This window comes from Lissotriton vulgaris, chromosome 6 (assembly GCF_964263255.1).
Source record: "Lissotriton vulgaris chromosome 6, aLisVul1.2, whole genome shotgun sequence".
NCBI classification, from domain to species: domain Eukaryota; kingdom Metazoa; phylum Chordata; class Amphibia; order Caudata; family Salamandridae; genus Lissotriton; species Lissotriton vulgaris.
Genome location: NC_141694.1, coordinates 397,055,790 through 397,081,293, shown reverse-complemented (window position 1 = coordinate 397,081,293; position 25,504 = coordinate 397,055,790). Strand labels below are relative to the sequence as shown.

Sequence of the window (25,504 nt, the reverse complement as noted above, 5' to 3'; positions counted from 1 at the left end):
AAAATATTTATTCTCAATATATTTTTTTAAATTATAAATCTAGGAAGTGTCACTTACAGTGCAGAAATGTTCTACCTGAAGTAGCTTTTAAAGTTCTTCACATTGTTCAACACATACTTGTTCCTAATTTTTACACCGAAGTATCATTTACATTGACAGGTAATACTACTACATTCTCAATGACTCTTCTGCTTCTGATGAAATCCAAGGACATCTGTCCATTCTCCATTTAAAACTTCTCCATTTCTCCATTTAAAACTTCAATAATGCGATTTTTCTCCCTGCCACTATCATTAGCCTTTTGGTCACTATTTTTGTTTGGTTATGAGGTGTGAATTTAGCATTTAATGGCCTCTCTTGTAACTGTTACTTGGTGAATGTTCTTCAGCATATGTGTCCTATTTAGTCTCTCATTAATGTATCTTTGCAGTTTGGTGTGGTAGTTACAGGGAACAGCAATCACTGACTCTAGATAGTGTGCCTGCACTAAAAACAGGAATGTGTGTTATTTTTCTAGAATGGGGACTGTTATCCCTAATCCAGGGAAAATAGCCCAAATCGATATTTAACCCTGATTTGGACAAAGGGAAGAAGAAACTTTCTTTGGACCCATGGTATGTGGTTGGGGGAGGGGTGCAGACCAGGTGTGAAGAGTGTTGGAAGGATCATTTGCAAGAGCAGAGTAAGTAAGGGCTGGGTGTAGCAGCTAACTGCAGCACTTCACACAAGTCCTTTAGGGTGTCTCTCAGGCTGGAATTAGCAGGCATGTATTTTAAGGCCATGGTGATGGCTAGCCTTGAGTCACTGGAAGTTAGAATGCTGTGGAAACATATGGCACACAGCTTTAAACTTGATGCTCTCTGAGACAGGCAAACAGTGTAGGGGGACCAAGGAAAGGGGTGACACAGTCATGCTTGAAGTGCTGCAGTTAGCTGCTTAAGTGACTTATGGCTAGTAACTGCCGGTATAAGCCTTCTGCTCCAGCATTCCAATGTTTGTCTTTCTGTTTCTCCCTTCTTAATTTAGAACATTCCATACTCAGTGGGTGGACGGTTCTTGTAAACTAATAGCCTTCTGCCTTGGGCTATACTGGTTGGTAAAAGCTCTCTCCCTTCAAATAGGTCTCACCTGCAGCTCAATCCTATAACTTGATTTTTTCGCCTTTAACAGCGGGTATAGCCCCCAGCAGCTGGATATAAGGCAATATTACATACTCTATATGGTACTTCATCCCCCTAGTAATTGTATTTCCATGAAAAGAAGAGCAATATAAAATCACTGCTGTTTATCAATGATTATGAGGCATCAGTTCGGAAGGATCATTAACACTCCAAGGATGGCTGTGTGTTATATGTTAAATACTTTGAATATTTTACTCCAGTGATTTCAATGAGCATGAGTTATTCTGTTCACTTAATTTTTAAGGATCCACCTGAACTATGTATTCAGCAGGAAATGCATGCTAGCTAGTTCACAGTTCCTGAACATTTTACCGGTTATTATGGTAGTGTCATCAGATTTGTAGTTTGACCTATTAATAAGAGTCTGTCACATCATTGTGTTGGTTTAATGATCAGTAATAAGAGAAATGTGTTTTCTCCCTCATTTTCAGCTCCATGTGGCGGTCAATACATTGGATCCGACGGTGTTGTTTTGTCACCAAATTATCCAAACAATTATACAGCGAGTCAGACTTGTGCTTATTCAATAACTGTCCCTAAGGAATTCGGTGAGAAATTGTTTTATTGTTTTGTTATTGACTAACTTACTTTTGATCTTGGACTAATTTTCAGGTAGCTATTTTTTGTTAGCAAGAAAAATAATATTTTCACCTATCAGTATATCCTTGCACTGCAATTTACAATTAAATGTAACCATGGAACATAACATAGTACAAACCTATTTTCAAAGCATTCATTTAATAGAATAATCAGTGGAAAACAGGTGAGCAGAAGTAATGTACATTATTTACGTATATGTTTTAAAGACTAATCACCTGTCAATTCTCGATTTTGATTTTAACGTTTTAGAAATAAAATGTATTACTTACAGAAATGTGTATCCTTAGTCATGAATAACTACTTATTGAGGTTAGTAGACATGAGATTGCACTCATAATTTGGGTACCCATGTGAAAAGTGGTTAAAAAAATCTTAAAATAAAACATGAATAAAAAAGATGATTACTGAATGAGCATTGCCTAAATGGTACATGTCACCTTTATTTTCTTGCATACCCTAGTCCACAGAAAAAAGTACCATCTAGTTTGTTTTTTCCACTCTTTCTAAAAAAAAGTTTCAATCGGGCTCTCATCTCACCTTCATTACTCCATACAATCTTTCTCTCTTTCACAGAAAATTTTTATTCTCTTATATATTTGCTGTGTTGTATAAAAGCACATGAAGATTAAACAATATATTATTAATAGCCTAAATGCCTTTCTCAAGCTTTGTTTTTTTCTTTTAATCTTCCCTTTTAAAATTGAGGGCTGAACACAGATCAGAATAAGTTGATGTTGAATAACAGAATAAGAATTAGCTGAAATTTCTAGATGCAAAGTAAATTTTTTATGTGGACAATCTTCCACTTTTGCATGAAATCTCATTTGCCCTCCATCAAAATGTAATGGTCATGTACCATACCTAGTTCTAAGTCATGGCCTGATCTCCCTGACTGCATCGATTGCCTGTCCCCTCCTCCCTTTGTCACCTTTATGTTGCGAACCCCCGACCAAAAAAGGTCTAGTTTTCTTTCTTTCTAACGCTACCAAGCTTCTAATAGCTTTGTCTTTTTTGAGACTTTTATATTATATTATCATACTGGTTTAGGGCCTCAAAGAAAATTGTGTTGACATTTGTACCCATCCGTATCAAAAACTCAACCAGTATGTTCTTTATATACCATGCCTGTTTAGTGACTTTGCAACAGTGTATTACACTGTTAAGCGCGACTAAATATGACTGTGGCCAATCATGGATGCTTAATCAGTGAGAGAAAGTGGGTTGCTAGTTTGGGAAGATGGTGGTCGACGTAAAGTAATATGGTCACTATTCTTGTTCGGTCCAATAAAGCTTTCAGTAAATTAAACCTGAACGCAGGTCCTACTAGTTATGACACAGAGCAGACAGGCTTAACATGTATGGCATTTAGAAGTAGAAAAATTGTTGAGAAGTTGAAAACCCAACAAAATAAAAATCCCACTCCAATGTATAAAGATGGAGAATAAGATTATGAGAAAATGACACGAAAATAGCAACATTCTTATAAGGATAACCGGAGATATGCGTTTTAAAGGGTTTAGATACAAATAGCATCAAAAAGCACAACTGGTCACGCTAGACAAGGATAAAGAGCGATGGGGCATGGTAAAGATAGAGGGACCAGGTTCATTCTAGTCAAGGAATTTCCTTCGTAAGTAGAACTTCTCTGAGAAGGTTGAGTCTTCAGCAGGGAAAGGCAGCACTGTGCATCTGAAAATGAGGAGTTGATGAAGGACAAGGTCGTGATAACGCCGAAGGTGGAAAAAATATGGATTTCACAACCGGGAAGTCATTAACGTCAATTGGATGTTGATAGAACCAAGTCCTGTGCACACATATGAGGGTGAAGGTTTTAGTTTAAAACCAAACTTAGAACAAATTTTCTTGCCGAAATTATGGAGGGCGACATCAGGAATATCTTAGTGGGGATTTTTATATCCAGATCAATACAGAAACTAATGGACCAGCCAACACCTGTTTCGTCACAACGTGGTACAATTGTAAGTCTTCAGGGCTGGGAAGGATACAAAGCAATTAAATAAAATTAAAAAAAACATAAAATAAAACAAAACAAACCACAAAAGATGCATGAACCAAAGACAAAACATGCATGTTTTGTTTTTGTACACTAAAACCTTTACTTTCATACATGTGCACATGACTTGGTTCTATATTCACTGTGTAGGTCTTGACTTACACAATCACAGGGGGTGTTTTGTTTGGGTTTGTTCCCCCTGACTTGTCAGCACTCTGCTTATCAGTCTGCATTCTTAACTCTTTGCTTACTTGCTTGAGCGCCATTTCTTCCTGTCCTTAATCTAAACCCTCCACCGGTACGGCAATTGGATGCTGCTCAGCCTCCGGCCCGGTGAAGCTTTCTACCTTCAGGCTTAGACGCTTTTCTGGAAGTTAGATTGTTTGAGCAAGACACAGCTGTAGGCCGTAGCTAGTGAAGTTTCTACATCGTCAGTTGCTGGTCAGGTCTAGACCTGCTAAAATGGATTTTGCTGCTGTGGAAAAGAATGTGGCAGAAGCTATGGTGAATTCAGGCTCACCGGTGATACACTCTCAGTGGACTGGTTTGGCAAGTTTGTCTTGGTCAATTGTCAGTTCTCCAGACAAAAAGTCTTGGAAAAATTTCGAGGTTTCAGGGTTAGGCAAGAGACGTACAGTCTGACACCATCCAAGCATTCCAAGACCTCAGGAACAGCAATTAGGGGGTATAATTCACTTCACATGAAGCCACCATCAGGGTCCATGAAAGGTCCAGTTGAAACCCGCCAGCTTGGCTCCTCCAAGAAAGTTGGCTTCTTGCAGCTTTTGTGTCCCTGTAGCTTAACAGGAGCAATTTTTTCTGAAGAGGGTGCTCGGGTGCCACATTTATTATTGGCAGGAGGTAGGAGGCGAGAGTCTTGTTCCCTCCATCAACAATAGGTAAAACGTTCCTAGGGGTAATGCTACTCATTTTTGCAGCAGGTCCCATGTACCCTGCTGCAAGCAATACCACAGCCCCCAAATAAAACCAAGATGGCAGTACCTTTTTTTCCTTGTGGAGAGCTCCTGTGCCCACCCTAGAGGTTTGGCCAGGGAAATGAGCAAGTCCTCCCTCTGTAGTCACGCACTATCTGGACCAGCTCCTTTCCCACAGGGATTTTTGCCTAACTGGCTAACCGGGCAAAAGAAGGGGCAGGTACAGGTGCTAGCTACATCTGGCAGTGAGGGTAGAACTCCTGAGATGCTGATCCCATCAGAGGAACAGAACATATCTCCTCCACCAAAAACATGTGTCTCAGTTCAAGGAACAAGTTTGCACCTCATTAAGATGAACGTTTGTGGATATGGTCTTCTAGAGGCTTTAGATAGGTTTAATGTGACTCTTTTTAAAGTACCTTTTGTAAAATGTTACATCCAAATCCAACTTTCCAAATGAATTGTATTTGGAATCCATATTTTAGAAAATACAAGAATTAACTTTTAAGCTGGATTCTGAGCAGCAATAACATTATTACACTTCAATATTAACTCCCGCTGCTGTCCTATGGAACAGCTATCCTGTCAAAGTGAACAGTTTTTTAGGCATTTGCATTTTCACTGTAATTTCATGTTTTACATTTAGGGCCTCATTATGATAGCTGTTGGATGAGCATCTGACCAACATCCTTTCAGGCAGGTGTCTAACTGACTATATTTCACCGGTTCCACCCCCCCCGATTAGAATGAGACCGCAATGCAGGCAGTCTGAAAACTGTAGTCACAATAGTCACAATACCTGTTACAGTTTTTCTTCACCATACTTCAAAGGGATTATTCTACCTCCTCCCTCCTTAGTGCTGGGATTTCTCTAGCCTTTGTATCTCTTAGGCCTGTCCACCTAAAACGAAGAGTGGCTTGTAGTTTAGATGGCATTGCCACCCAGCCTGACTTTCACCATCGCCATGCTCGGCACAAAACAAGGACCTGTGGTAAAAAATGTTACTACATCAAATCAACCTTCATCTAACCTAGGTGACTCCTGGATTTTATACAAGCAAAACGCTTCCCTTCCATTCCTCTTCTCTTCTCGAGGACTAACTGTTGGTAAAAGCACCTTCCACAATCCTTGACTCTCCTCTCTTCTTTGCTATTTGTCCTTCACATCTGTACCCGCCCATTTAACAAAAGTATGGAAGTACTTGTCACAAATGCATGATTTTAGGGTGGCTTTATTGTTACCCTTCCCATAATCAAACTCCTTACAGTAGCCGAATGAAACTTTAGTTTCAACTGAAGCTTTTGCTTTCTGTTGTATGTCCAGTGGTATACTGATCCAATATCATCTTCTCTCATTGGCAACTGAGATTATCCAGGCCTAATTATGCTTTTTTGGTACTTAAGTGGTTTCAGCTCAGTACTTGGGGCAGACTGACAGTTTATTTCATTGGACATTTCTCCCAGGGGATTGGGAGGCTGTTTTTGAGGGCAACAGCCACCATCCCTGGCCCCATCATGCCGGGTATATACTATTATTGATTGCTGCAACAAGTTTATGTTCTTTATGATACCATTGCAAATCTCTATTCTGATTGCAAAGAGCTCTGAAAACTAGCTCTGGTGAAGTTTGCACCACATAGAAAGTACATAATTATATACATTATTAGGATGAAAAATAAATTATGCACATTTTCTTTCAAAGTCTGCAAATCAAGATCATTTTCTGACTGACCTTGTTGGCAGTGCTGGGTCCTCGCCAGGAGATCAATTGATCCCTTTAATCATTAATTCATGAATGTAAATAGTTATTGATGAGTGACAATCGAACTTATTCTCCAGACTGTCATTCATTATATTTTCATAGGAACTTTAATTACTGCAAGCAAGTTTTTTTGCCTTTTATTTACACATTTTCAGTTTTGTGGAATGAATAATATCGTTTAAATTCTTCGTGAATTAAGAACAACTGTTTACATCGAATTTTAAGTTAATTAACCAAGTTACATCTTTTAACCATTAGCCTTTAGATTATGCAGAGCATGAAGCTACATAACAATCTTCTAATGGTTATTTTCAGTTTCAAATGATGAAACTAACAAATGTTGCTCCCATCCAATGTATTCATACTAATTTGTTAAATCTGGGCAAGGCGACAGACTTACTTGCCCATCATGGAATTCCAGCAGGTGGTGTCCATGTCACCTAGAAATGTCAGCAGCCACCTCAGCGCAACAGCTTTTACCATGCAACAACTCAAGTATGTAATGTAGCTATAGTTAGTCTTGATTTGCAGAGTTGAGTTTTTCGCATATAAAGGTTCCATCTTCCTGCCAAATGTACTGTCTTTTTTATTTCCAAATATAGATGGAAATAACTGATTTGTTCAAATCAGCACAGCCGTGCATCTCATATATATGATGTTTTTCTGGCATTCTTCGAACATTATTTAGTATGACGGTTTTTGTGTACACTTGAATGGTGAAGCAATTACATTTTTCATTTACATTTTGTTGAGAAAATGTGTTCTCATTCCGAATATGCTGAGGTAGGTGTTTCCTGGTACATTTTATCATAATGCAGATTTTAATGGACTGGTCTAAAATGGAAAGCATATAACAGTAGAACTAGATTCTTCTACTGTAGTTTAGCGATTGCGCCACATATGCACGTGAAAGAATTTACTTGGTCAGCAAACTATTCAGCTGCTCTTTATTTGATGTTTTCTGATTTGTTATTGCATAACATACACCAATGTCATGGTTTAAAACTATTTACATTAGCTATTTTAGATACAGAAGAGATTATCCCCCACATGCATCAAGCACTTTTCCATTCGCAAACGGTGCGATTCCTTAAAATCGGCCGTTTGCGAATGCAAAAGTGCTTTTTGGGATGCATGAAGCAATTTTAGAATTCGCAACATTGTTGCGAGTTCTAAAATTGCGGGTGCTTTTAAGAAGTCGCAGATGTGCGACTTCTTAAAAGCAATGCATCATCACTTTTGACAAGTGAAAATTCGCACTTAGGGTTCCAAATTTACCGAGTGGTTGAACCACTCGGTAAATTTGGAAAAAGTGTTTAAAATGCTTTTAATGTTTTTTTTTCAACATTCATGTTACGGACACACATGTCCTTAGGACATGTGTGTGTGCAACATGATGCGAAAAATACATTTCAGGGGTGCAGGGGGGGGTCCTTTGGACCCCCCCCTGCACCCATGAAATTTTCTAAGTGCCACTCGCAATTTGCATTGACTCCTATGGGCCTTTTGGCCCATAGGAATCAATGGAAATTGCGAAAATTAACTTAAGAATTCGGTATTTCTTTGGGATTCGGTAAAAAATGCGATTTTTACCGAATCACAAAGAAATACCGAAAAAAATGATGCATAGCATTTTGCATTTCCTAAATAGCGATTCCTTAATTTTCGCTATTTCAGAAATGCAAAATCCTACATTGATGCATGTGGGGGTAAGTGCCATTGCTAAATATTTCAAAGAAGTGCAATGAACGATCTTCCGATTTCCAGAATATAGAAATCAGCAAATATTCAATTTCTTGCTACAGATAAAAATATATTTCGATATTTCAGAAAATATGTATCTTCACATCTACAACCATGCCAAGCTTCTAAGAAAAATACCGCTGCTTAACTTCTGAAGCATCTCTAGCTTAGATTTGTCAGTCAAAACTGCTGTTCACTTTCTCAGCAACATTGCCAATGGTTTTGATTGAGAGAAACTAAACATTGTGCATTCAAGTTAACTCAACATTTTGTGCAACATTTGAACTGTGTCTTTGAACACATTAACGTGGCATGTCCTAGTAAATATCTTTCTGTCAGTCACAGAGATATTGAATGTGATTTTTATTAAGTTGTTTGTAACAAGAGAGATAATATTCTTGATGACGTAGCTGGCAATTTTGAGAAGATTTCCTCATAAGTGGTAACAGTTGGTTAACTAAGAGTCTGTTAAAGAGTATGAATGTATAAATACATACTAGAATTAAAAACATAATGACGAACCACAAAAAAAAATGTTTTTTGTCCTATATGGTTTACGCTTACCTCAGAGAAAATGTTTGTAATTCTCAAAACATTCAATGGCATACTGGACATTGGGCCAGATGTACGACCCTAAATTGCATGCGCAAACAGGTTTGTGACCCGTTTACGCATGCTTGCAATAGCGAGTCGCAATTTATTTGCTACTCGCTATTTAGGAATTGCGACTCGCTATTAGGAAGGGGTTTTCCCTTCATAATAGCATCTGCAAAGTAATGTATGAATGTGTTATGACCGCTTTTGCAGTTGCAAAACACTCCCAAATTACCACCCTCTTCAAGAGGGTGGTAATACAGTCGCAATTTGGAAGGGGTCCCCAGGGGACCCCTTCCACTTTGTGACTGTCTCTAAAAATATTTTTTAAGGGCAGGCAGCAGCCCCAGGGACCACTACCTGCCCTTAAAAATGAAACAAAAACGTTTCATTTTTTTTAAATGCATTCCGTTTTCCTTTAAGGAAAATGGGCTGCATTTATTTAAAAACTGCTTTATTTAGAAGCAGTCCCAGACATGGTGGTCTGCTGGGCCCAGCAGGCCACCATTCCGGGGAGGGCCTGTCATACCAATGGGCTTTCAAATTGCTCTTTTATATTCATGAGCTGCGCAATTTGGGAACCCATAGGGAATCACAAACAGTGTTAAACACACTGTTGTACATTCCAAATAGCTCCTCGCAAATTGCGAGTCGCTATTTTGCAGGTCGTACATCTGGCCCATAGTGATTAGGTAAGATGTATTGCCCACTTTTTGCATAAACATTCCTCCTATGAGTGGAGGTTAACCACCAAATGTCATGAAGCACAGGTACCCTAGAAGTATCAAGAACGCTATTTAGGTTTAGAGCCATCCATCATCCCCAATAATCATTTCAGTACCGTCCTTGTAAAGTGATACTGAATGTACCATTGTCTATTACTCTGGGCTTACTGGAAAGTCAAATATGGCATTTGGGGAGTAGTCAATTTTACCATGCAACACCAGTAATACCTTACAACAAAAACTGATTTTATCGTTTAAGTTTAAACAAACAAATCAAACGATTCATGCTCTTTTTTTCATTCTCTCTCGACGATTTTTTTCTCTCTTGAAAACTCCATTTTCCTATACTCATGCCCATTTTGTTGGTCTCTCCTTTCATTCCCATAGTAGATAGCTATTCTTTTCCTGTCCTTTAATGGAATAAATCTCCAACATATCAAGGTAGGTATGAATGTGTCTGCTAAAGGCTTAAGGGCATCTATATATTTAGAGGGCTGTATATCTTTGTGAGTTAGACTCAATAAGCGTAATAATGCACTCACATAGTAAATTTCATTTTCTTAAATCTCAAATAGATATTAGAATTAAGAAAGTGGGTTTGGAATTTAGGTGTTTGTGATTCAACTACAAATAATCTACTAACTTTTGAATCTTTTTTGAATTTTCCTAGATTAGAAATAAATACAACATAAAAAAAGAAGCAGTAATCAGTCTAAAAATACATTGTACATGCACATGCCTTCCATCATAACTTTCAGCAGCATTGAAAAAATATTCATAAATCGATGATCTAACAAGCGTATAAAACTGCAACAGTGGCTAACCCACCCAACCAGAGCAAGGATGCCAATTCACATTTCACAAATAATGAAAGTGCATTATTATGAAAAAAGTGGGTTTTGTGCATATACATTGGTACGTGTTCATAACGCTGCGGCTCGCGCTATCTATGCCCTCCCTAAACATTGTCATGTTTCCAACCTCCTCCACTGCCTACACAGGCTATCCCTTGAACAAATAGTTTGTTTCAAAACACTATGTATCACTCATAAGATTCTCTCAGGCATTGGCCTAGGAATCCTGAGTGATTTATGCTCCTATTATGTACCCACACAAGTACTGCGCTTGGCAGACCTGCTCCTTGCCAGAATCCCATGAATGCGGAGGGTCAGATCGGGTGGTCAATCTTTTATGCGGTTGGCCCCCGCCTTATGGAACTCCCTCCCTCTACATATTCGTAGCAACCCTGATCCCCTAACCTGCAGAGGGCGAGGGAAGACTTGCCTTTTAACCCACTGATACATTTTTGCTCTGCCTCACCACTCAGTATTCCTTTTTAGTGCTAGATGCCTTCATGCTGGGGCAGCCATGCGCGATACAAATATTTTAATTTAACATATGTGCAGAGTGGCATATGGCTCGGATACTATTCCATAAAATGTACTCCTGCTCCTATACAGTCCTGGTTCTCCAATTCTGCAGGATAAAAAAGTGTTCAATAATAAATGCAATAGGTAAAAAAAATGTCCTCCCTTATTATGCCTCCGGCTTTCCTTCAAGACTCCAAATTAACATAAAGTTGATTCTGGAGTTATTTTAGACTGTAAAGCCTGACTGCTGACCCCAAATAATTCCATCCAACATGTTGTTAGTTGCGAGCAAGTGAGGAACATATGGAGCCAACCTCCTGCCACGTGCTGATGGCAGAAAAAGCAGTTATCCAAAACCAACAGGTATGTTTATTGAAGAGCTGCAGGGGTATAATACACCATCCAGTCAGATAAGAGTGGCAATCTTTTGAGTTTGCCGCTCTTAAAGAGTTATATCCAGTCTCTGAAATATAGTACTAGCCACTTTCAGCTCAATTGCGTTGTGTTTTTTTCAAGAAATTGTATTGAGCTTGAGAAATGTTTGTGCATGATACATCCATATAATAATATCTCCCAAAATCTGTTGTGCTTTTTAAAGCATAGTATGCTGTATTTATTTAATATTTAAGATATATGTGATAAAAGAACAGCTGACACATGTTTCATCCATAATGGCTTTTTCAAGGCTGATGTGCATGACGCAGACATAGTGTTATATAAAAAAAACAATATAGTCACAAATATATTGATTCATAATCACGTGATTGATAGGGTAAAATGAGATTAAGAGAAACAAAAATAAAGGACAAAAAAAACAAAGTGAGGCGGTGGAGAGCAAAAAGAAAAAAACCCTAAAAGTCAAATTGTAAGGAAAAATAGATCAATGAAAGGTGACGATGTGAGGGGAGGAGGGAAAAAAGGGAAGGAAAACACAAAGGCAAAGGTAAAAAGAAAAATAGTGAAAAAACAATTAAAGGTCATATAATCCAAACAGAATATAAAGAGTTCATCATAGTAGATAATAGTTAATGCTAATTGGCATCAAATAAATCCAATGATAAAAATATATTACAAATGAAATACACACAGTTTGTCACAGTAATAATGCCATTAAAAATAAGCAATAAACATCAAAGGGGTCAGAGAGAGCAAAAAGAACCACAAAACAAATTATGACAATTCGTCTTATTCATAAAGCTCCTAAATTATATACCACTAGCAGCCCGTCCAGACCTTGCCCGGGAGAAATTAGGCTTCAGGGCCCCCGCCCACCCCGACATTGTCTGTGGGTCCCCCGGAGAAGCAGCCCGTCCCGACCTTGGCTTCAGCGCCCCCGCCCACCCCAACATTGTCCGTGGGTCCCCCGGAGCCTTACCTCATCCGCCGCACCTCCCCACACTCCTGAGTTCACCGGTCCGCTGCTCCTCCCCGCCTGTCCACCGCTCCACTCCACTCCTCCCAGCCTGTCCGCCGCTCCTCACCGCTCCTCCCCGCGTGTCCGCCGCTCCTCCCCGCGCTCATGTCCGCCGCTCCTCCTCGCGCTCCTGGACGCCACTCCTCCCCGCGCTCCTGATGTCAGCACGCACGTCGCGGCCGGTGCTACTTCCATAGGACTACTTTTTTTTTCTCGTACATTTTTTAAATAACTTCTATTTTTTTTATTTATATAGCCTATGTCCATCTGCACAGCCTGACAATTACAACGGTGTATCGGGTGTGTGGATTGGCGCTGTGGTTCCCGAGTTTACCCGCCTCAAAGGTTCAAAGTTCTTCCTTTATGATAGTAGTATAGATTTCGCATCGAGGAGGTCAAATAAGGTTGCTGAGTTTCTAATTATCCAAGCGGAATACGCACAGTTCATAGCAATTATAATGTTGTCGGAATGAGAAATTACCATGGGAAGAATAATTAAAACTTTATTACTATAATATCAGGAGGAACTTACCAAAGAAGTATTATTAATGATCATATAATCTGTGGTAGTAACGGGAACAAAACAAGAAGTAACGTTTTTGTCTGGTTCAAACCCGATAAATGGCAATAAATGATTATACCGATGTTCAGTGACCAGTGGCAATCTAACCCATAGTTGCAAGGTCACAAGAGCAAAAAAACAAAAAGTACTGCCAACAGAAGAAAATGAAATTAAAACTATTAAGGAAGCGCAAAATAACAGTTGCGGTCCAAACAAAAGGTTATGGTAATTAAAGTATCCTTCGACGTCAGTGCTTTCTTTTTTTTAAATTATTTTTATTAGTTTTTCCCCCTTTTATGCAAGGATTAGCACGGAATCAAATATAGCAATAAAAGCATAGTCCAGAGGCAACAAGGTTATACAAAATAAACATCGGATTAAAAAACAAAATTAAAAGATAAAGAGAAGGCAAAAAAAATTACAAGGGTTGGAATAAATCAGAATTTGCACAGCACAAACATACTTTGTAGATACTACTATGAGGATAGGTAAGGTCAAGCTACCTTTCATTACAAGAAAAAACATAAGATCACATCTAATTACAAACAAAAGCTTATCATAGAATACCTATTTTCCCCTAAATAATTCCATAATAGCAGACCAAATCTTAGCTCCCATAGCTCTCTTTCTCCTCCCCTTAGTTTTATATATTGCTATTTCTAAATTATACATGGCTAATAATCTTGACCGCCAGCTCAAAAATGTTGGTGGATCGGGACTGATCCAATCCTTCATAATGCAGGCCCGTATCACCGCCATACAAATGAACAAAAAAGATACAGTACCTATTGGCCTAAAGTGAGCAGTGATATCTGAGTCAACCCCTATTAGAACCAGTTCCTCAGTTATGCTCACAGAAGATCCCAAAATGAAGCCTAAGAACTGCTCAATTTTTCTAAATAACTCCCCTAACTTAGGACATAAAAAGAACATATGTACTGAATTTGCCGCATACAGGCCTCATCTGTTACATTTGATCCCAGCAGATGTCCCTCACTTTGAAATCCTACTTGGGGTACAATACATATCATAGATGACCATATAATGTTGAGTGAGCATCCTCCCGGTCATCAAGACTTGATTGACAAGCCCCAGGGATTCACTAATATTAACATCTTCTAACCCCAGATTCCTTACCCATTTTCCTTGACAGACATCTGAATCATCGGAAAATGACTCTATTAGTTGTACATAAAATGTACCAATAGATGTTTTTTTCTTCATTTTCTCGATAAGCGGGATCCCAACAAGATGTTGGTCAAATCCGGGCCCTTGCTTATTAAAGTAGCTACGAATTTGGAGCTATTTAAAGAATTCATGTTTAGCTAAACCATATTTTCGCTTGCAAATCCGAAAACGTTGCCAATAGACCATATTCACAGAGATCCCCTAAACACTGAATCCCTTTTAATCCCCATTTATCAGTCACTTGAGCTGAGAATGGAGTATAAGCTTTCAGTTTAAAAACACCAAGTTGCCGCTTGACTTGCTTCCAATCAGAATAAGATGCCTTAAGTATTTTAAATTTAGTTTTCCTAATGTAACTTGGCTCAATTATTTTAATAAGGCATTCACTAGTCTCATGCCCCAGCCCAAATTCATATATTGAAGGCCTATGGCAGGGCAGAATTTCAGCCCTGTCACCCACTACCAAGGGGCTAATACATTGCAGGATGGCTGCCCAATAACACAACATAACTTGTGGTATCCCCCAGCCACCATAGTCTTTTGGTAACACCATTTTCTTATAGGCCCTCCTCTGTCGACTATACCCCCAAAAGAATCTAGAGCAAATCCTCGCTAGCCTCTTACACCATGGCACTGGGAATTGTAATGGAATTGTTTTAAACATATATAAAAGCTTAGGCAATACCAGCATTTTAAGTACATTTGATCTGCCATACAAGGATAGATGCAAGTGATCCATCTGCTCCAATATTGAATTCACCCTTGTCAATACAGAATTCATATTTATCTCTGGAATATTGCAAACAGGCAGTGAGATTTTAATTCCCAGATATGTAACCTCTGAGACAGTAGCCACATTTACAGGTGGATCTCCACCTGAATAAAGCACTTGCGTTTTGGGTATATTTAATTTTTAGCCAGTGTAGTTCCCGACTGAGAAGCCAATCTATTGATTGCGGGGAGTGCACTAAAAATATCACTAGTAACAACAACAATATCGTCGGCAAATGCTAACACTCTATACTCAATTTGCCGTAATTGAACTGGTTGTATGTCTTTAAGGCAATTCAACTTTAAAAAAAAAAATAACCAGAAAGGGCAAATAAAGGAGGCGAACAAGGAAATCCTTGTCTTGTGCCTCAACCTATCTTAAATAAACCCGACTCTTGACTGGAAATTCATATACTTGCTTCCGGACTGATATATAATGTCCTGATTGCCTGCCGAATCTTAGGGCCAAACCCCTTCAGTTTTAAAACCACCCACATGTAGGACCAGGAAACCCTGTTGAATGCCTTTTCGGCATCCAACAGGATTACCCCGTGTGTTATCCGTTGTTTGTGCCCAGTCCGAAAAAAGAAATCACCCACCTCACATGGTCCGCTGTGTCTCTACCAGGAATAAACCTGTGTTGGAAATTAGAGACCAGTGCAGAGATGACACCATCTAGGTGCATGGCAATCACCTTGGAATAAATTTTACTATCAGAGTTGATTAATGAAATTGGTCTATGTGACGTAGGCAATAAATCAGGCTTATCTTTTTTTTTTTTTAAACGATGATGGTAGTTTTACGCCAAGACACTGGCAAAATTCCTCTCTGCTCAGCCAAAAACAGAGTCATGAATTCTGGTTTTAGCACATGCCAAAAGGTTCTATAAAATTCAAGGGGGATACCATCAGGACCCACAGCCTTGCCTGCTGCCAATGCTGTTATTGCTGCCTTCACTTCCTCCCAAGCAATATATCTACATCTAGTTCTTCAATTTGGTCATGTGCCAATTTTTGTTTTTTATTATCAAAACAGAATTCTTCCAGTGTCTCTCCAACTCGACTACTAACCTCCTCTGTGTACAACTGATGATAACATTTACTAAACACCTCAAGAACTTCCCCTGGTTTGTCCACAACCTGCCCATGAAGATTCTGACTTGAGTGCTTTCTTGATTGAAAATCATGCAGGTCCCATGAGCACGATCACATATGCATGAGTGTCTGTTAGAAGGAGGTGCCTATGGACTTCATAGAAAAGAAAAAATACAATTAATGAAAAAATTAAAACCAAGAACTGGTGGTGAACAGGATGCTTCCTACAAGGACAATTGAAAACCACATAAGGTTATAGCGCGTGATAATGTTGGCCTGGGGTGGGCCCAAAAAGGAAACTTACTGTCATGGTTTGTATCCAAATATAAGGCGAACAGTCTCTGCGGTCAAGGTGAACCATGCTGTGCCTGTTGGGCTTATGATACTGGTAATCTAAATATCGTCCTGGAGTCCTCATGTGCATTTGGCATCTGGGGACAGGAAGTGATGTTAAGCTTGACGGCGGTCTGCCGTGGCCGCAAAGGCATAGAAAAATGACTGGAAGACAAGGGCATCCATAAGGGAATAAATAATGTTTCCAAAACTTACAAGACCTGTATATTAAGAAAATTCAAATAGAATGACATTAAACTTGAAAAATGGAAATTAGGCCAAGATAATGTTAAGCATGAAGGCATTCTGATGTAAATACGAAATACAATGGAAGAGTTACTATATCATGTAGACATCAAAAAGGGGGAACGTTATGATAACCACAGAACCTGTGTGCTGGAAAAATAAAATCTAATTCCGATACAAGTGAAACCCAAGCATGAAAATGACTCTATCACATGTTTCAATAAAGAGATAAATAATGAAATCAATAATGATAATTAAACTAACGAAACCGATGTGCTTGAGGAATCAAACACAATTCAAATAAAATTAAAAGAGAATTAGCCGTGTAGAAACAATAACATATTATACTGCCCATTCTAACAACTGTACTATTGAGGTCTGTTCATACTTAGCTGGCTCCTAAGAATAGAGTATCCAAATATTCCCACTAGGAAAAGTTAGAACACTCTGTAATAAAAAAGAGGACAGACCAGTGGAGAGTAACAAGTGGCCAAGTTGATATATACAGAAAAGTTGAGAGTCCCAAATGACGAGTGTAATGTACCAAGAAAAAGAAAGGTCTGTAGCAACAAAGTGGTAAAGGTTAAAAGGAAGCAACAGCCCAGTGCGGTATAGTAGGAACCGCAGCTTCATCCACCCATCACCCCTGATAATAAATCGTTTTTACAAGAACCCTGGACAAAAGTCCACTGATCACATCTAGCAGGTACTGATTCCAGAGCAACCTATACCAATTACATACCCCTTTCAGTTTACTTTTTACAAGCAGATAGCTGACAGGGTGCGGGCAATGACTATCACCTTGGATATTAGCTGCCAAAAACTGGATTATCCACCCAAAGCTAAAAAAAAACCAACAGTTGCACTGTTCCCCACTCCTAGAGTGGAGCTGCTCCCACGAGATGCATTGAACCTGTAAAAACAAAACCCTGTGGTCTTTAAAACCTTTTGCATTCCAGAACGCAATCACCCTGGCAGAAAGCAATAGACCTAAAAACTGACCCTCCTGGGGTTGTAAGAATGAACAATCGATGGAAAATCTAGTCATTTTGGGTAGTTTTGCTGTTTTTATAAAAGCTGGTGAGCTAATTTAAGATTTCTGCACCAATACTCTGTTCCCATCTAAATACCTTGCTTAAATTTCAATTAAGGCTGCCTGGTAATATCTCTGATTGTGGGGTAGTGCCAACCCAAACCATGTTTTCTCAGTGCCACCCTGGTATATTTTTTATTCCAGATAACGCTCCTTATTGATTAATCTAGCTCCTAAAAATGTTATTATGGACTTTCATTGCTACATTGGAATACAGAGTTGTTGTAGAACTAACATTTTTATCTTTGTGACTCCAAATGGGCAGAGGGAGTAGGGGCCATTTTTCAAGTAATTAATTTATTTTTCTGAGCATTGCCTCATAACTCAGAAGAAACAAGCGAGTGCAATTGTTTGTAACAAATATCCCAACGTACCTTATGGGAGTTTGCAGCCTTGTTTGGGGCTGAATTGAGACTGGGAGATCTGCAACTACATTAAAATGCAGGGCTTCTGTTTTGCTTTGATTTATCTTATAGACATCTATGCCTGCATATTCTTTGATCCTCTGCATACCACTCTTTATATTAAGCTCATCTGGTTGCAGATAAAGAATAACAAAATCAGCAAAAAGCTTGGGCCTTGCAATCCCCTCTGTTGGTGCCCTGGTATCCCATTGGCGTACCTTTTCTGCCAACGGCTCAATAAAACATTTAAATAAAACATAGAGCCATCTATATTCATAACTCTTTAATCATGATGCAGCTGCTGCAAATATTAGTTTGCCTGCTGAACCAAACTCAAAATAAAGTCCTGACTTTTGCACCAGGGCAGCCTGGGCACCTTGTTTCTTGAAAAGTAGATTTGAACTTCCGGCAGTGTCGAGCTGCCATTGCTGACATCTGTGAAAATATATTACATCGGAATGTGTCTAGTGTCTGAAATCCCTTTTGCTTAATGGCAGCCAATAGGATTGATTCTTTCATGGGAATGTAACCGAAATTGACCAAAAAGGTGCAAGGGTATTAGGCATTTAAAGGCTGAAAAACAGAACACAGTTCACCCTCATAAACTCTCTAAACTTGGGGGCAGATTTATAAGCCCCTTGCGCCCCTTTTGCGTCACTTTTAACATGGGAAAAGTGACGCAAAAGTGGCGCAAGGGGCTTTTAAATCTGCCCCTTGGTGTCTAAAACACTTATTTTAACCACGTATAAAATGAAACCTTGTCTTACCTTCGTATTAAATTCCAGGCATAAATTTATTTTGACTCACTTATGATTTGACATCTTTCACCACTTGATTAGCTTCCCTGAAATGAATGACTGGTCTACACAATTGACAAATGGTCCGCACAGAGTAATATGCATGTAGTCTTTTTCTGTATATTTTATAGTAATTTGAAAAAACACTACATTTTACCTATTTTAAGATCGCTTGATTTTACACAGTATCACCGTGCTTATCTTTGCTTACAATCATTGTCTACCATGGATATCTGCTGTAGTGTATCAAGTTTTCTAGGGCCTGCTTTTTATGCTCGAAAAAACATGTCATATTGTCTTTGATTAGCACTTTGATACAGTTTGAAAGACACTAATTGACTAATGATGTTTTATTACTGTGTTTTAAGGATTTCTAAAATTGTAACTTATTGCACTTTTATGATTTTATTATGAAATTGAATAACATACTGAATTACGATAATTAAGGCTACTTGTTTCTAGGAAGCTACTTCAGGAGTTTTTTTGGAAGATTGGTAAAGAATGAACATTAGTGGTTTGGTCTAGATTGAAGGATTATTCTAGATTTTGGATGAGTAGCCAGAAAAGTATCTGTATATATAATCTTCCACTTTTTGGTCATTGGGGTGTTCCTCCTTCTAAGCAACACAAATCCACCTGATAGATTTGTCTGTGTCAAATATTTAGTGATTTCTAAGATAAGCATGTTGTATTAAATAAGCATACTTGTCAGACATTAACCAAATTAGGTTTTGTTGGCAGGAGTGTGGTCAGTTTTTTGTTTTTGTCAGAAAGTGGAATACTTGGGCGTGGCTTGGAGGGCAGAGCTAATGGCTGCCTGATTCCGTTGCTCCGTCCGATCAGAGAAAAGAACATGATCCCAGATGAGTAAATGTATGAGAGGGACACAGCGACTGAAAATCTGACCAGTGGAAGGGCCTCTGCAAAGGAGGACACGATCACGGTGACCTCCGGTGCCCGAGGAAGGAAGAAAATCGAACTTATGCCTCGGAAGTGAGAGCGAGACGCAAGAGCAAAATGGCAGTGACTCAGCGCTTCAAAACTGAAACCAAGTGAAAAAGCACAGCACAGCGCATCACCAGTTAAAGTACCCGCTTAAGTGTGTGAGCAGCTACCAAAGGTACGATAACTCTTTATAGCTCTTTTCGGTGGGGGCTAAACTGCTCAAGGGCCGAGTGATTGATGCGCGAAAAGGTTTGGTCTCAGCGACGGCTGCTGATATAGACTGCTCTCTCACCAGAAATAGCCTGATGCTAGGGAATGATTTTCGCCAAGGAGGAAAGCACCACAGTTAAGAGCGACTGTGATCCAATGGCGCTGAGGGGTTACCGAGCAGGAACAGCCTAACTCTACCCGTGCATGAAGGTATCTGGAGGGCCCAGGTACACCAAAGGAACACCAAAGAAATCCCAAAAAAACAATGGCAGACAGAGAATCTAGGCTACACCAACAATAACAAAAAAAGAGTAAGGGAGAGCCAGCAGTTTCAGACTCCCTGCTCAAAATTAAACCAGACATTAACAGCACCATAGACATTATATTAAAAAAAACTGGAGGATATCCACGATTTAGCAAAGTCCACAAAGCATACCACTGACGCTATTCAGCTGGAAATGGCGGCCATCAGGGCTGATCTACACACAGTCAATATTAGATTAGCAGCGGTCGAGCAAAGAATCAGTGATATAGAGGATATCACCGACAACTTAAGTCGTGAGGTGAAGACCTTAACAAAACTTACTTCAACTCTACAAAGACAAACAGCGGAGCTGAAAGACTGAAATAGACGGGGGAACATTTGCCTACTGGGGGTCCAGGAGGGCACAGAAAACCCACCAGGCTCGTGTTTAGCCTTCCTAGTGGACTATTCCTAAACTTACCAATGTAAAGTTTGACTGTCAGTTTGAACTGGACCCACTTTTAAATCCATGGCAAGGCAAGCAGCCCTGCCTATTATCTGCAAACCACTAAGATCCCAGCACACGGAAGCTATCCTCAATCATGCATGAAAAAATCACTAAATTATCTGGAATGGGCGTAAGATAATTTTCACACAAGATTACTCTAAGCCTACTGTCGACACCAGGAAGGATTTCTTGCCGTACGTGACAAACTCAGGAGAAAAAACATGCAGTTCTCCTTCGTTGGTCTCACCAAATTCAGGGTAACGGATGGTGGTAGACAGCACTACTTCAATGACCCTAAGGAGCTTGCTTCATTTCTGGAAGGCCCAACAATTCATAACATGGAAGCTGTCCAATCCGCCACCAGCAAAAGAAGATCTTCTCCAGACCCGGGCACGGGGTGAAGAAGTAGCCAGTAACTCTTGGGCAGGCTAAGTTTTTTAAATCACTATTAATAAGGAATATAACCACTATCTACCTCATTATGTACCTCATTACCTACCTCATGTTAACATGCATCCTATGATGCTGGCATCGCTACAAGTGAGGAATGTCAAATATTTTATGGGCCTAAACTCGTATCCTCTAAATATGTTTCAATGTGACTATGCCGTTGGACACCGTAATTGGGATGTGCCAAATAGCTAGAGACTCATGGCTAGAGGGCCTAAGTCTCTTTTAGTGCCTTGCTGATAACTAGGCAAAGTATACTCATGGGGAGAGCTACGATATAGACTGTTACAATAGTTGATCTCCAAGACACGGAATGACGATCCTGCCGTCACACCTCCTACATACGAGGTTTGCAGCAATGGGAGGGGTGGGAGGGGTTGAATGGGGTGGGGGTGGCGGATGGAGGGAGTATGGGGGAGGAATCCCAAAGGTTGCAAAATGCTCCCTGTAGTGACTGGATATCCGCCTCAGGGGTTTTCAGTCTTTGCTTTCTCTATTGCTTTTCTCTATTTTCGAGCTTATTTTCCCTTTTTCACCTCGCTTTCTTCTTTAAACGGTACTGGGCACTCTCTGATGCATAGTCAATTAGTGTGCTTTGGCACGCAAGAGCACCCGAAAAAGCTGTTTAGACTGTATAAAAGGCACATGGAAAATTCATTCATATTATGCCTAGTTGGGGAGCGGGTAATGGTCAGCGCTTGTCACCTTTTCCCAACTGGGTCCTGGTAGCGATTTTCGGCTCCTTAAAGTTAGAATTGATGTATCTACCACATAACATCTTAACTGATGGCCTGCAATAACACACTCACCCTGGCAACTGACCTCAACATAGAGTCCTTAAATGTCAAAGGTCTTAACCACTCAATTAAGCGCCAGAAAATTCTGGAGTACCTAGCCAGAACTAAAGGGGATATAATCATACTATAGGAAACAAAGCTGTCTTTGGACAATGCCAAACTCATTAGAGGTAACTGGATCTCACAGATGGCTTGTTCGCCTGCAGATAAAAAGAAACAGGGTAATTACTCTAATATCAAGAAGATCCAACATCTCACTAGGCTCCCAGTCTCACGATAACAAGAGTAGATGCCTGGTCACACATCTGAGAAGGGGGAAAGAGCTAATTCACGTAGCAAACATATGCAGCCACAACACTGATGACCCAACCTTTTGGTCTCAGCTGTCCAGCACGCTGAAAGGGTTCCCCCAAATCGACCTCATGGTAGTAGCAGGGGATTTTAACATCCCATTAGACCACATAACAGATAGACAATCCACCTGTCAATACCACCCTACGAGCTCACATGCTGTACTCCAAAATATCTGTGCCAAATTTAACCTGAAGGACGCGTGGCGTCTCCAACATCCAGACACTAAAGACTACACCTTCTACTCTAATCCCCACAACTCATACAGCAGGATAGATTATATCCTCATCTCCGGCTCCCACATATGACTAATTGAACACTCAGACATAGCCCCAAGGCTAGTGTCGGATCAAACTTTAGTAGCCTAAAACTGGCTGGGTGTCACAATGACTCGGTGCCTAAGAGATGGTGGTTTAACAGCGGTGTACTTTTGGACCTTGCAGATAACAAAATATATTGAGGAGGCTATAATGGACTACCTTAAGCATAACGACAGTCCGGAGACTAGCACTAATACACTTTGGGATGCACTGAAAACTTTTATCAAAAAAGAGATTATGCTGTGCTTCTGAGAGGGGTGCTTATGGAGTCACGAAGTGACTTGGTCCCACTATCCACAGAAGGGGCATAAATGGGAATCCATATGTTGGATCTTAATGCCCTCACACACCCTTTCAGGTGTCATGCTTCATCTTTTGGGCTGCTCCTCGTTGGGTCGGCGGTACAATACCCAACGGGCTCACAAAAGTTGGGGCACTTTGTTCGAGATCTTCTATCCAACTGTGTTTGGTGAAGTGTGGGTGTGGGGCCAGAGCTGTGTAGATGCGATGCTGTGATTTAAAATAGGATTGGAGGTACCAAAAAGGACAAACTTTATTCTGGGGGTCTCCTACCCTAGCTAAAAACAGTGTACAAGGCACTCGCCCGAGGTTAATCACTTGTGTGGTGGTGTCCTTGTTAGAACTCGTGGGTGAACATGTTTCTCGATGTCTGTTCAATAAACTTGCGATTCTTCAGGACCTTGGTAAAAACTATCTACATCAATGAAAAGTGGCATACACAATTGTGCACACAAGTAATGTCTTTTATACAAAAGTACCTTATTACAACCTGGATCTACCCAATAATTATGGTCCCCAAGCTTCAGCAGTGCCCAGTGGATTCACGTACAAGGCATTGCTCCTGTGTGTGATGAAGGTTAACGCGTTGTGCGTATGCTCTTTGACCTGCCCAATCCACTGGGTCCGGGAGGAATGGGCAGGTCAAGGAGCACAAGCAAAGCATCCAGGTTTTAATAAGGTACTTTTGTATAATAGACATTACTTGTGTACACAATTTTGTATGCCACTTTTCATAGATGTAGATAGTTTAGGTTAGGACAAGAAATTAATTGTACAGAGATTGAAAAGGAAGTCAAATCAGTAAAAGACAACAAAGCCCCTGGCCCGGACGGGTTTACAGCCTCTTTCTACAAGACCTTCTTAAACCAGCTAAAACCAACCATGAAACAAGTTTTTAACCACACAGCATCTAAAGGGACCACGCCATACGCTATGTCGGAAGCTAACATAATAGTCATTCCAAAGGAGAGGCAGGACCAACTTTCACTGAAAAACTATAGGTCTTTATCCCTGATTAACGTAGACTCCAAAATATATTCTAAGATCTTAGCGGTCAGACTTAACTCTGCTCTCCCCAAGCTAATAAGTAACTCCCAGTATGGCTTCCTTTGTACTCCCACATCTAACTATAACACCTGTCTACAGTGCCACATTTTAGAGAATGCTGCCATGAAGTCTGAATCAACAGTAGCTATCACTTTAGACTCCGAGAGGCCTTTGAGAGGGTTTCCTGGGCTTCTTTGGAATGATGTATGCAATCTTTTAATCTAGTTGAAGGCTATATACATATGGGTCTAGCCCTTTATGGGAACCCATCAGCCCGTATTGTCAATAATGGCTCGCTCTCTGAGCCCTTCACATTGCAACAAGGTACTAGACAGGGTTGCCCACTATCTCCATCCTTATTTTTACTGGCATTGGAACCCCTTATCCAGGACATCAAAGCAAACTCTAACATTAATGGGGTGTGTTGGAACTGGCCCTTCTTGCAGAGTCATCCCCAAACTTTTTGCTTCTTCCTCCCTTATTTTTCCTGACTCGTGACTGTTGGCAAAAGGACTCTGCACACTTTACCACTGCAGATCAGTTCTAAAGGGCATATGCTCTCTGTGTAAATTGTTATTGTGATTGGATATACATGACTGGCATATTTGAATTACCAAGAAGTCCCTCGTAAAGTGCACTGGGTGTGCCAGGGATGGTGATGGCAAATGCTACTAGTGGGCCTGCAGCACTGATTGTGCCACCCACATGAGTAGCCCTAAAATGGTGTCTCAGGCCTGCCACCGCAGTGCCTGTGTGCAGTCTGTGAACTGCCATGGCCTCCTGTTCAGTGTTCCCACTGATCAGGCCTAACCCTTCCCTTTTTGTGCACATTGGTCACCCCTATGGAAGGCCCAAGGTACCCCCCTGGGCAGGGTACAGTGTATGTGAAAGGTAGAGCATGTACTGGTGCAGGTGACATGCCCCGGTAGTGAATTAAAGCCATTTTCGTTTTTCACTATTGCAGGGCTATCTTGCTCCATAGGTTAACATGGGGGATGCTGGCTACAGTGGCTACCAGCATTTCTTCCCATAGGAACAAGATAGGACAAAAGAGTCTAGTATCCCTGAACTCTGAATTTAATAACACACCTTTTAGGAAAGGTTGTTTTTAAATCCTGTGTTTGAGAACAGCACTTTTAGAAAGTTGTTGTTCACTTGTCTGACCCTTCTGTGTGCCTTGGCCTGTTTGTGTATTGACTGTCTGGTTTGAGAGTGACAGGGGCTGGGGAGTACCCAGGAGGCTGGCTGAGTCAGCCCTAGGCTGAATGACTGCATTTGCAACTTGAGTGGTGGGAGGAGATAGCACCTGGGCCTGAATAGGGCTGTGCCTGCCTTCCACAATACTGGCTCCACCTCCTGCTGGGCGGCTGATGACCCTGCCCCTCACTCTGAAAGGAAAGAAGAAGCCAGGAACACAAAGTGCTCAAGAAACACCCAGAACTGGTTGAGACCGGGCTCAGGGCCCACTTGCACAAAGAGAACAAAGACTTTTAGGGGTATAAGTAC

At 40.4% G+C, this 25,504-nt stretch overlaps 1 protein-coding gene across 1 annotated transcript in view; it reads left to right on the top strand.

Moving 5' to 3' along the window:
- Positions 1 to 25,504, top strand: part of CSMD1 (CUB and Sushi multiple domains 1) — a 3,932,590-nt gene that overhangs the window by 2,555,849 nt on the left and 1,351,237 nt on the right. Inside the window, exon 31 of the mRNA XM_086925641.1 lies at positions 1,613 to 1,729. Coding sequence (XP_086781767.1) covers positions 1,613 to 1,729 — 117 coding nt within the window. The remainder of the gene's footprint in view (positions 1 to 1,612; positions 1,730 to 25,504) is intronic.